The sequence below is a fragment of the Oncorhynchus mykiss genome, chromosome Y, assembly GCF_013265735.2.
Source record: "Oncorhynchus mykiss isolate Arlee chromosome Y, USDA_OmykA_1.1, whole genome shotgun sequence".
Taxonomy (NCBI): domain Eukaryota; kingdom Metazoa; phylum Chordata; class Actinopteri; order Salmoniformes; family Salmonidae; genus Oncorhynchus; species Oncorhynchus mykiss.
The window spans coordinates 32,999,090-33,011,236 of record NC_048593.1 but is presented as its reverse complement, the minus strand read 5'-3'; the positions used below and the strand labels follow the sequence as shown (position 1 = coordinate 33,011,236).

General features: G+C 45.5%; 1 protein-coding gene across 2 annotated transcripts; it reads right to left on the bottom strand.

Annotated features, from left to right (window-relative positions):
- Window positions 1-11,931, bottom strand: LOC110509426 (cell division cycle protein 23 homolog). Of its 2 annotated transcripts, none has more exons than XM_036967540.1 (16): window positions 11,552-11,931; window positions 11,226-11,298; window positions 10,998-11,135; window positions 10,782-10,824; window positions 10,576-10,681; window positions 9,480-9,612; window positions 9,163-9,340; window positions 8,971-9,068; window positions 8,806-8,887; window positions 8,488-8,641; window positions 5,914-6,033; window positions 5,707-5,782; window positions 5,528-5,589; window positions 5,362-5,440; window positions 518-658; window positions 1-393 (listed from the first exon to the last, which is right to left on the bottom strand). In XM_036967540.1, the coding sequence occupies exons 1-16, from the start codon at window positions 11,656-11,658 to the stop codon at window positions 271-273; spliced, it is 1,713 nt and encodes a 570-aa protein (XP_036823435.1). In that variant the 5' UTR covers window positions 11,659-11,931; the 3' UTR covers window positions 1-270. The 2 variants fall into 2 exon arrangements, with proteins under 2 accessions (XP_036823435.1, XP_036823436.1); XM_036967541.1 differs by having other exon boundaries at window positions 518-637; window positions 11,552-11,922.
- Window positions 11,932-12,147: the final 216 nt, after the last annotated feature.

Sequence of the window (12,147 nt, the reverse complement as noted above, 5' to 3'; positions counted from 1 at the left end):
TTTTAATGAATTTATTCTAAGTAACATTAGCATGCAGTTTCCACTAATTTAATGACTCAGTGGTTCAGAATTCTTTCATATTCAAAAGCAGGGTGGCAACTGCTGCACCGACATGTACACATACACAGAAAATATTTACATTATGTATAGAGGTAGACATTCAGTCTCCCTCAATATGGCATTAAGTACTAATTCACCATAACTGTATATGGAACCAACAGGATAAGGCAGATTGTCCCAGAGCTTTCAGCTAGCCAGTAGGGTGGTGTGTCAGGGAGAGAAGGAGGACAGATCGAGGGGAGACACCCTCCTAACAGGGGTGGTGTTAGAGGCCTCCATATGGTCTCTGACCTGGGAGATCTGTCTGAGTAGAGCCTTGCCTTCCTCACGAGCCTGTAGAGGGACACCAGAAATACATCTGGTCGGACAACAGTACCGGACAAGCAGTGTATGTAGATATTTTGATAAGATGGACACTTTTTCCCATGAACAACATTCAACTGGAGGACGTGCTTACGTCATTGTAGTCACAGCAGCGTTGGGCACACAGTGAAGCCTCCTCATAAAGTTTGTTCTTGAAGTAGTACTGGCCAAGGTAACGCAGGGCCGTGCTCACCTCTGCATGCTCCAGCTGCTCCTGTAAGCACATATGCACTAACTTTTCACTAACTCCAGGTGCATATTCATTATGGAAACCGTTTTCAGTTGAAGAACCAAAACGGAAGCAAACTGAGCAAAACGAGTTACCATTGAACAAAGTCAGGTAGGTCTCAGTTTGAATAAACGTTATGCGACAGAATCGGCGTAATGAATATGCCCCCAGCTGTGCCGGGACTGGTCCTAGAGACTGACTGAATGGTAAAAACATACCTATGCCTATACAATAACCCACATAACAATTTGGCTCAATAATCCAGCATTTTGGATTTACCTTTTATTTGAGGGTATTTTCATACAAAGTACTTTAATTTCTAAACAGTAAAATATGTATCTAGTTGCCCTATTTGAAGGCATAAATATTTGGACAAATTCACCTATTGTGAATAAAATTGTCAGAAGTTCAGATTTGGTCCCATATAACTAGCACACAATGACTACATTAAGCTTGTGACGACAAACTTGGATGCATTGTTTTTGATTATGATGTGCCCAAAAGAAATGAATGGTAAATAATGTGTCATTTTGGAGTAACTTTTATTCTAAATAAGAATAAAATATGTTTCTCAACACTTCAAATAAAATGTTATTTGTTACAACGTGGATGCTACCATGATTACGGATAATCATGATGAGTGAGAAAGTTACTGACCAGGTTTCCATCCAACCTTTATGAGCGTGAACTCTGTCTGATAAAAATAAAGGGTCATGACAGGCCTGATGGAAACAGCAAAATGTCGGGAAAATTAAAAGACACTAGACAAGGAGGGATCTTTGTGTGTCTGTCACGTAATATGGAGTGTGATCCTCCCACTATGACCCCGGAAAGCACAACGTTTATTAGATTCCAGATGAAATTACTTATAAAACTTCACAGGGTGGTGAAAGTGCACCGTGAGGAGCTTAATGCTCCTTTTCGGCAAATAGAGGGTCTTATTCTGGTGACATGATGATCATGTCTGCTGCTGTCTGACAAATAATCTCACTCTTTTTTTTCCCATTAAAATCTCATCATGTCGGTAGCCTACCCTACTTTGTGAGTTGTTGGCTAGAGCGCAACATGCCAAGACCAGAGTGGGCACAGAGTGGGCTATATAAACGCAACATTTTGTGTGACAAAACCATCAGAGTTGTAAATTATTCGGTACATTAAAATGTAACCGCAAAAGTCATTTTTATGTACACTACGTCATCACGCACAAACCTGGCTACAGCTGCAAAGATAATGCCCCCGAAACATGCCAACCTATCACCGTAACCAATAACGGGATGTTTTTCTTGGGGGTATGATATTTATGTCTCTGACTTTCTCACAATTCATTCATGATTATCCACAATCCTGGTAGTAACCACATTAAAATGTAGAAGTGTTCAAAAACATTCTATTCTTATTTACAATAAAAGTTACTCCGAAATGACAATACATTTTTGCCATTAATTTCTAGTGGGTACAACATAATCCAAAACAAAGTGAAAATGCATCCAACAAGCTTGTAGAGCCTCTAGTTTAATATAATGTAGCCATTGCATTCTAGGAATGTGACCAAATACCATTCTGAACACACTATAAGTGAATTTGTCCAAATACTTATGACAACTTCAAACGGGGTGACTAAATACATAAAGTCCTTTCATTTTTAAACTGTAAAACAGAATGCATTCGGAAAGTACTTAGACCCCTTGACTTTTTCCACTTTGTTACGTTACAGCCTTATTCTAAAATTGATTCAATCGTTTTTTCATCAATCTACACACAATACCCTCCTAATAACACAATGCAAACAAAATGAAATGTCACAGTACCAGTCGGAAGTTTGGACACACCTACTCATTCAAGGGTTTATTTCGACTATTTTCTGCATTGTAGAAAAATAGTGAAGACATCAAAATGTAAAAAATTACACATATGGAATCATGTAGTAACCCAAAAAGTGTTTGGTAAAAGACCAAGTCCAAATTATGGCAAGAACAGCTCAAATAAGCAAAGAGAGACTACAGTCCATCATTAAGACATGAAGGTCAGTCAATCCAGAAAAGTTCAAGAACTTTTAAAGTTTCTTCAAGTGCAGTCACAAAAACCATCAAGCGCTATGATGAATCTGTCTTTCATGAGGACCGCCACAGGAAAGGAAGACACAGAGTTACCTCTGCTGCAGAGGATAAGTTAATTAGTTACTAGCCTCAGAAATTGCAGCCCAAATAAATGCTTCACAGAGTTCAAGTAACAGACACATCTCAACATCAACTGTTCATAGGAGACTGCATGAATCAGGCCTTCATGGTCGATTTGCTGCAAAGAAACCACTACTAAAGGACACCAATAATAAGAAGAGACTTGCTTGGGCCAAGAAACACGAGCAGTGGACATTAGACTGGTGTAAATCTGTCCTTTGGTCTGATAAGTCCAAATGTGCGATTTTTGGTGAAACAACTTTTGTGAGAAGCAGAGTAGGTGAACGAACGGATGATCTCCGCATGGGTGGTTCCCACCATGAAGCATGAAGGAGGAGGTGTGATGGTGCTTTGCTGGTGATACTGTCTGTGATTTATTTAGAATTCAAGGCACACTTAACCAGCATGGCTACCACAGTATTCTGCAGCAATACACCATCCCATCTGGTTTGCGCTTAGTGGGACTATAATTAGTTTTTCAACAGGACAATGACCCAAAACACACCTCCAGGCTGTGTAAGGACTATTTGACCAATAAGAAGAGTGATGGAGTGCTGCATCAGATGACCTGGTGTCCAATCACCCGATCACAACACAATTGAGATGGTTTGGGATGAGTTGGACCGCAGAGTTACAGAAAAGCAGTCAACAAGTGCTCAGCATATGTAGGAACTCCTTCAAGACTATTGGAAAAGCATTCCTCATGAAGCTGGTTGAGAGAATGCCAAGAGTGTGCAAAGCTGTCATCAAGGCTACATTGAAGAATATTAAATATTTTGATTTGTTTAATACTTTTTTGGTTACTACTTGATTCATTATTATTCTACAATGTAGAAAATCATAAAAATAAAGAAAAACCCTTGAATGAGTAGCTGTGTCCAAACTTTTGACTGGTAATGCATGTTTGATTTAAAAAATATATAATATAGTATATATACAGTGGGGCAAAAAAGTATTTAGTCAGCCACCAATTGTGCAAGTTCTCCCACTTAAAAAGATGAGAGAGGCCTGTAATTTTCATCATAGGTACACTTCAAGTATGACAGACAAAATTAGATTTCTTTTTTTTAACGATTTTTAAATGAATTTATTTGCAAGTTATTGTGAAAAATAAGTATTTGGTCACCTACAAACAAGCAAGATTTCTGGCTCTCACAGACCTGTAACTTCTTCTTTAAGAGGCTCCTCTGTCCTCCACTCGTTACCTGTATTAATGGCACCTGTTTGAACTTGTTATCGGTATAAAAGACACCTGTCCACAACCTCAAACAGTCACACTCCAAACTCCACTATGTCCAAGACCAAAGAGCTGTCAAAGGACACCAGAAACAAAATTGTAGACCTGCACCAGGCTGGAAAGACTGAATCTGCAATAGGTAAGCAGCTTGGTTTGAAGAAATCAACTGTGGGAGCAATTATTAGGAAATGGAAGACATACAAGACCACTGATAATCTCCCTCGATCTGGGGCTCCACGCAAGATCTCACGCCGTGGGGTCAAAATGATCACAAGAACGGTGAGCAAAAATCCAAGAACCACACTGGGAGACCTAGTGAATGACCTGCAGAGAGCTGGGACCAAAGTAACAAAGCCTACCATCAGTAACACACTACTCCGCCAGGGACTCAAATCCTGCAGTGCCAGACGTGTCCCCCTGCTTAAGCCAGTAGATGTCCAGGCCCGTCTGAAGTTGGCTAGAGAGCATTTTCTTTTATTTTTGGTAAAAACTCAACTCGTCGTGTTTGGAGGACAAAGAATGCTGAGTTGCATCCAAAGAACACCATACCTACTATGAAGCATGGGGGTGGAAACATCATGCTTTGGGGCTGTTTTTCTGCAAAGGGACCAGGACGACTGATCCGTGTAAAGGAAAGAATGAATGGGGCCATGTATCGTGAGATTTTGAGTGAAAACCTCCTTCCATCAGCAAGGGCATTGAAGATGAAACGTGGCTGGGTCTTTCAGCATGACAATGATCCCAAACACACCGCCCGGGCAACGAAGGAGTGGCTTCGTAAGAAGCATTTCAAGGTCCTGGAGTGGCCTAGCCAGTCTCCAGATCTCAACCCCATAGAAAATCTTTGGAGGGAGTTGAAAGTCTGCGTTGCCCAGCAACAGCCACAAAACATCACTGCTCTAGGGGAGATTTGCATGGAGGAATGGGCCAAAATACCAGCAACAGTGTGTGAAAACCTTGTGAAGACCTCTGTCATTGCCAACAAAGGGTATACAACAAAGTATTGAGATAAACTTTTGTTATTGACCAAATACTTATTTTCCACCATAATTTGCAAATAAATTCATTAAAAATCCTACAATGTGATTTTCTGGATTTTGTTTTCTAATTTTGTCTGTCATAGTTGAAGTGTACCTATGATGAAAATTACAGGCCTCTCTCATCTTTTTAAGTGGGAGAACTTGCACAATAGGTGGCTGACTAAATACTTTTTTGCCCCATTGTTTGTTTGTTTGTTTGTTTGTTTATTTATATATATATATATTACACACACAGAGGACCGTTGGGTTGCTCACCCCACAGAAGAAGATGTCTTGGATGTAGATGATGTAACACTGGGCCGCATCGTCAGACTCATTAAGCTGCTCGTGAAGTCTGTCAACATACATATGTATTAGGGAATATAAAAGTCTCAACACACTATTAAGTGAACCACACATATACATGCTCTGATGTCCATACTTTGCCAGTTTCAGTAGAGCCATTCTCTCCACGTCCCCCACAGAGTACGCCCTCCAGTAACACTGGACAAAAAGGAAGAATAGAACTTAATGACAGATCACAGCAGTGGTTCAAATATTACATTCAAATCTACAGGAAAATTAAAAAATAATGGCAGAGAGAATGCTGCTGTTGCTAACCTTCTTTGCCTCGACGTGCTGTGAGAGTTTCTCGTAGCTCTCTCCCAAAGCAACCAGCATACGAGAGTCATTGGGCCTGAGGGCCACAGTGACATGTCATTCACAGTATGTAAAGTATGTAAAGATTTGGTAATAGACTTTACTACACGATACCAAGCACCCACTGACAACAGAACCCTCTACCTTGGTTTTTACTCAAACACACACCTGAGCTGGTGGGCCTTTCGATAGTAGTAAAGACAATAGAATGGCATCTTGAGGATCTCATAGGTCTGTCCCAGGCCATACCAGGCACGGTAGTCTCGTTTGTTCACCTCTATAGCGTGCCTGATCAACAAAGAAAACATACACAGAAATAGAAAACCATGGAGCACAACGCTCTGACCCATAGAATCAGGAATACCAGTGTGGTGTGCACCAGTTATTTATTTATATTTCCCTTAAAACATCTACTATTTTGAATGTTGTAGCTATAAATTGTTTGAAATAGCCCTAGCAAACTTCACATTTCAAGTAAAAACAACTTATCGTTACTATCGATATCAGTAAAATGTCCACGATAAATCACTGGGTCGGTCAGTATCCATAATTTTTGGGTTTATTGTCCCAGCTCTAAGCCATGCCATAATGGAGTGTCAGTCTGACCTGTAGGCCTGGGGCAGCGGGCCATAGTGGAGTGTCAGTCTAACCTGTAGGCCTGGGGCAGCGGGCCATAGTGGAGTGTCAGTCTAACCTGTAGGCCTGGGGCAGCGGGCCATAGTGGAGTGTCAGTCTAACCTGTAGGCCTGGGGCAGCGGGCCATAGTGGAGTGTCAGTCTGACCTGTAGGCCTGGGGCAGCGGGCCATAGTGGAGTGTCAGTCTGACCTGTAGGCCTGGGGCAGCGGGCCATAGTGGAGTGTCAGTCTAACCTGTAGGCCTGGGGCAGCGGGCCATAGTGGAGTGTCAGTCTGACCTGTAGGCCTGGGGCAGCGGGCCATAGTGGAGTGTCAGTCTGACCTGTAGGCCTGGGGCAGCGGGCCATAGTGGAGTGTCAGTCTGACCTGTAGGCCTGGATGGCAACGGGCCATAGTGGAGTGTCAGTCTGATCTGTAGGCCTGGGGCAGCGGGCCATAGTGGAGTGTCAGTCTGACCTGTAGGCCTGGATGGCAGCGGGCCATAGTGGAGTGTCAGTCTGACCTGTAGGCCTGGATGGCAGCGGGCCATAGTGGAGTGTCAGTCTGACCTGTAGGCCTGGATGGCAGCGGGCCATAGTGGAGTGTCAGTCTGACCTGTAGGCCTGGATGGCAGCGGGCCATAGTGGAGTGTCAGTCTGACCTGTAGGCCTGGGGCAGCGGGCCATAGTGGAGTGTCAGTCTGACCTGTAGGCCTGGGGCAGCGGGCCATAGTGGAGTGTCAGTCTGACCTGTAGGCCTGGGGCAGCGGGCCATAGTGGAGTGTCAGTCTGACCTGTAGGCCTGGGGCAGCGGGCCATAGTGGAGTGTCAGTCTGACCTGTAGGCCTGGGGCAGCGGGCCATAGTGGAGTGTCAGTCTGACCTGTAGGCCTGGGGCAGCGGGCCATAGTGGAGTGTCAGTCTGACCTGTAGGCCTGGGGCAGCGGGCCATAGTGGAGTGTCAGTCTGACCTGTAGGCCTGGATGGCAGCGGGCCATAGTGGAGTGTCAGTCTGACCTGTAGGCCTGGGGCAGCGGGCCATAGTGGAGTGTCAGTCTGACCTGTAGGCCTGGGGCAGCGGGCCATAGTGGAGTGTCAGTCTGACCTGTAGGCCTGGGGCAGCGGGCCATAGTGGAGTGTCAGTCTGACCTGTAGGCCTGGATGGCAGCGGGCCATAGTGGAGTGTCAGTCTGACCTGTAGGCCTGGATGGCAGCGGGCCATAGTGGAGTGTCAGTCTGACCTGTAGGCCTGGGGCAGGGGGCCATAGTGGAGTGTCAGTCTGACCTGTAGGCCTGGATGGCAGCGGGCCATAGTGGAGTGTCAGTCTGACCTGTAGGCCTGGGGCAGCGGGCCATAGTGGAGTGTCAGTCTGACCTGTAGGCCTGGGGCAGCGGGCCATAGTGGAGTGTCAGTCTGACCTGTAGGCCTGTGGCAGCGGGCCATAGTGGAGTGTCAGTCTGACCTGTAGGCCTGGGGCAGCGGGCCATAGTGGAGTGTCAGTCTGACCTGTAGGCCTGGGGCAGCGGGCCATAGTGGAGTGTCAGTCTGACCTGTAGGCCTGGATGGCAGCGGGCCATAGTGGAGTGTCAGTCTGACCTGTAGGCCTGGATGGCAGCGGGCCATAGTGGAGTGTCAGTCTGACCTGTAGGCCTGGGGCAGCGGGCCATAGTGGAGTGTCAGTCTGACCTGTAGGCCTGGGGCAGCGGGCCATAGTGGAGTGTCAGTCTGACCTGTAGGCCTGGGGCAGCGGGCCATAGTGGAGTGTCAGTCTGACCTGTAGGCCTGGGGCAGCGGGCCATAGTGGAGTGTCAGTCTGACCTGTAGGCCTGGGGCAGCGGGCCATAGTGGAGTGTCAGTCTGACCTGTAGGCCTGGGGCAGCGGGCCATAGTGGAGTGTCAGTCTGACCTGTAGGCCTGGGGCAGCGGGCCATAGTGGAGTGTCAGTCTGACCTGTAGGCCTGGATGGCAGCGGGCCATAGTGGAGTGTCAGTCTGACCTGTAGGCCTGGGGCAGCGGGCCATAGTGGAGTGTCAGTCTGACCTGTAGGCCTGGGGCAGCGGGCCATAGTGGAGTGTCAGTCTGACCTGTAGGCCTGGGGCAGCGGGCCATAGTGGAGTGTCAGTCTGACCTGTAGGCCTGGATGGCAGCGGAAGTGTTCTTCATCTCCATGTACTCGTGGCCCATCAGAGTCCAGGCCCCCAGGCAGCGAGGGTTCAGCTTCAGAGCCCTCTGGAAGTACAGGGCTGCCTTTTCATGCTGCGACCGCAGGCTGTAGTAGTTCCCTACACACAGGACAGACAGAATGCACTCATTAGAAACATAACATATCACTTGTAGGTAGAGTTGGTTGTACTTCTTAAGTTTTGAAAGGTCTGTCTGTGATTACTGAACATAGTAAAGAGTTCTGGGGGTTTATGTCCGGCTTTGACTTGAGAAGAGTCCTTACCGATGACACAGCAGGTTTCTACCCTGTACTTGTCTATCTCCACCAGGTTGTGGGCCAGGTAGCTGAGCTCTGGCTTCATGCTCTGTGGAAACACAACAGACAGTCAGACATGTTCATAAAGACAGAGCCCGACAGATGGAGACAGTCAATTAAGTGGGGTCTCACACGGACGTATAGCAGGTTGGAGAACGTGTCCATGTTCTCAATGCGAAAGGGATCCTGCTCCCGCAACTCATTGAACAGAGCCAGAGCCTGGTCAATATCTATGACAAAGAAAAGCGTAGGTGTGAAACTGAATAGAGGAAAGAAAATACCTAGCAGAATGTTTCTTCATATTACTTTATCGACTTGACAGACCTCGGATGTTGTGGTAGGCCACAGCAATCTGTGAGACGATATACGTGCTCTTGGAGAAGCCGGACTCAATCAGACTCTGGTATTTCTGCAGGGCCTCTTTGATCATCTGCAGCTCTGTGTACATGTGGGCTATGAAGAAGTCTCTGATCCAGCAGTCTGGCAGAGACAGGGACTTCAGCTGACAAGAGGAGCCACAAGTATATCATTGTAATATTCTATAAGTTCATTGACATGTAATGTAGTCCAGTAGATCTGGGAACCACTGTAGTGGGTACAGAGGAGAAATTATCTGTATGAGTTGTGTGTGTGAGTATTACCATGTCAATGTTGGTGATGAGGTTACAGAGCTCCAGCCACGCTCCCCAGTGTAGAGGTAGGGCATGGGTCGCCTCCACAAACACATCTACCGCCTCCTTCAGTAGATCCAGCTTCCGCAGAACCACCCCATACCTGCACACACGCGCAGGTTTGTGAGGTTAAAGACTCACTGTACACGTATATGGGGGAGGTCGTCAGAGACCTGGTCGTGTGGTGCCAGGACAACAACCTCTCCCTCAATGTGATCAAGACAAAGGAGATGATTGTGGACTACAGGAAAAAGAGGACCGAGCACATAGTAGTGGAGCAGGTTGAGAGTTTCAAGTTCCTTGGTGTTCACATCACCAACAAACTATCATGGTCCAAACACACTAAGACAGTTGTGAAGAGGGCACGACAAGGCCTATTCCCCCTCAGGGGACTGAAAAGGTTGTATATGGGTCCTCAGATCCTCAGCTGCACCATCGAGAGCATCCTGACGGGTTGCATCACTGCCTGGTATGGAAACTACTCGGCCTCCGACTGCAAGCCACTACAGAGGGTTGTGTCTACAGCCCAGTACATCACTGGGGCCAAGCTTCCTGCCATCCAGGACCTTAATATCATGCAGTGTCAGAGGAAGGAAGGCCCTAAAGACTCCAGCCACCCTAGTCAGGCTGTTCTCTCTCCTACCGCACGGCAAGCGGTACCACTCCAAAAGGCTTCTTAACAGCTTCTACACCTCAAGCCATAAGACCCCTGAACAGCTAATCAAAGGTCTAACCAGACCCCTCTTTTACTCTGCTGCTACTCTCTGTTTATAATCTATGCATAGTCACTTTAACTCTACCTACATGTGCATATTACCTCAACTAACCGGTGCCCCTGCACATTGACTCTGTACTGGTACCCCCTGTATATAGCCTCCCTTGTTATTTTACTGCTGCTCTTTAATTATTGGTTACTTTCATTTTAATTTTACTTAACACTTATTTTAATTTTTAAAGCATTGTTGGTTAAGGGCTTGTAAAGTAAGCATTTCACTGTAAGGTCAGCACATGTGACAAATAACATTTTATTTTGATTTGAGTGTGTGTGATAGTGCGAGGTGCTTACAGGTACAGAGTGAATCCGTCCAGCTCTCCAGCACTGTGCTTCTTACTCAGCTCCACCCTCAGCTCCCGCAGAGCCTCGTTACGCACCTGACCTTTCTCCAGAGGCCCTGCAGCCAATCACAGCAGGCAAAAACAACCAATCAAGACATTGAACTCTGTCTTGAGACACCATTTGATTTTGGTGTCAAAGAAAGCTTAGCTCCTCACCCAAGCTGTCCACAGTCTCATCATCTTTCTTCTTTTCTCCAGACTGGAAACAGATGAGTGTCAGAATTTGACAACATCCCTTAAATGACAGGCTACATTGGATGGCCCCCATTGAGGAGTTGCAAGTATTCAGGACAATTGTATTGTCTCTATTCCCATTGTGACAACTAGATTTCTAGAGGTGATGTTGCTGTGAATGCTGAAACACCATCTCACCAGATAGCGAGAGTACATGTACAGGAAGTATGCTTTCTGGCTGCGGCAGCCGCGAAGGAAGTAGGCAGCACGGTCATACTCTTTCAGGTCAAAGTAGGACTTGGCCAGGCCAAGAGCATCCAGGTCCTGAGCATCCTCCTACAACCAGGATGACAGAGAGGTAACAGCGATTGTACATATCACTCATATCACTCATTAACAAGGAAAACATTATCTTTAGCCACAAACCTCAGTAAAAGTTGCCGATGGAGGTAATTCATTCTTGGGAAGGGGGTCCAAGGCAAATGCCAACTCTGAAGCCCTAAAATAAAAATGTCACACAACCATCGGTGATATCACTGACGTAGTTAACGCAATGTTTTATCAACTTCAATATGAACCCGTATTAAGAAAATAAAAGCCTGAACCGGTCTGAAAAAAAATAGGCAAGATTTGACAAAACTTGCAAGTTAATCGTTAGCATTAGCAAGCTAACAACTATGAGTTCACCAACTGAAGCTATTCTTCACTGAAATAAATACAATGATCATAACATCAAGAATAGAGCTTCTTACCATTTCACGCTATGTACAAGTCCTCTTTCTTTACAAAGCGATATCACAGAGATCAGCTGTTTTTTTATTTGAACTAAATCGCCAAACTCACTACACAAGGCCGCCATTTTTCATACCTTGATTGTACGTCATAAAAACACAAGTCGCGATTGGACAGCATTAGGGCTAATCGATTTATAGCAATAGCTTTTCAGCTGTTTACCTGAAATTATTATTTACAATGTAACAAAGTTTTAGAAATGACTTGAAGTCTTCTAAGAATAGGCTACCTAAATATTTTTAAGTGAGATGGAAACCAACTACAATGCAGTTCAGAATTTATCCAGAGGGTGGTAGCCTGTACCACAGAACACGATGCATTTTGCTACAGTACTGTCAAGACAGCTAATTAGGTTTCCAGTATGTGGAATAAAACAAATTATGACAGGCCTGATGGAAACAGCACATTTGTCTGTAAACTTTCCAAATGTTGACAAATCAAACGATTTTGATAAAATCAAAGTACGTTTTGAGTCACGGGATGACATGTATGGTTCTCCCACTAGGATTTGGGAAAGCATGCCCTTCATTAGGCTACAGATTAAATACATTATGAT

What these genes read in the sequence shown, in the direction of transcription:
- LOC110509426 (XM_036967540.1), bottom strand. Translation starts at nt 11,658, where the DNA reads ATGGCGGCCTTGTGTAGTGAGTTTGGCGATTTAGTTCAAATAAAAAAA. An exon ending in CCAACCTGCTATACGTCCGT is followed by an intron (nt 8,888 to 8,970) that starts GTGAGACCCCAC and finishes GTGTTTCCACAG; the next exon opens with AGCATGAAGCCAGAGCTCAG. An exon ending in AAGACATCTTCTTCTGTGGG is followed by an intron (nt 659 to 5,361) that starts GTGAGCAACCCA and finishes GTTAGTGAAAAG; the next exon opens with TTAGTGCATATGTGCTTACA.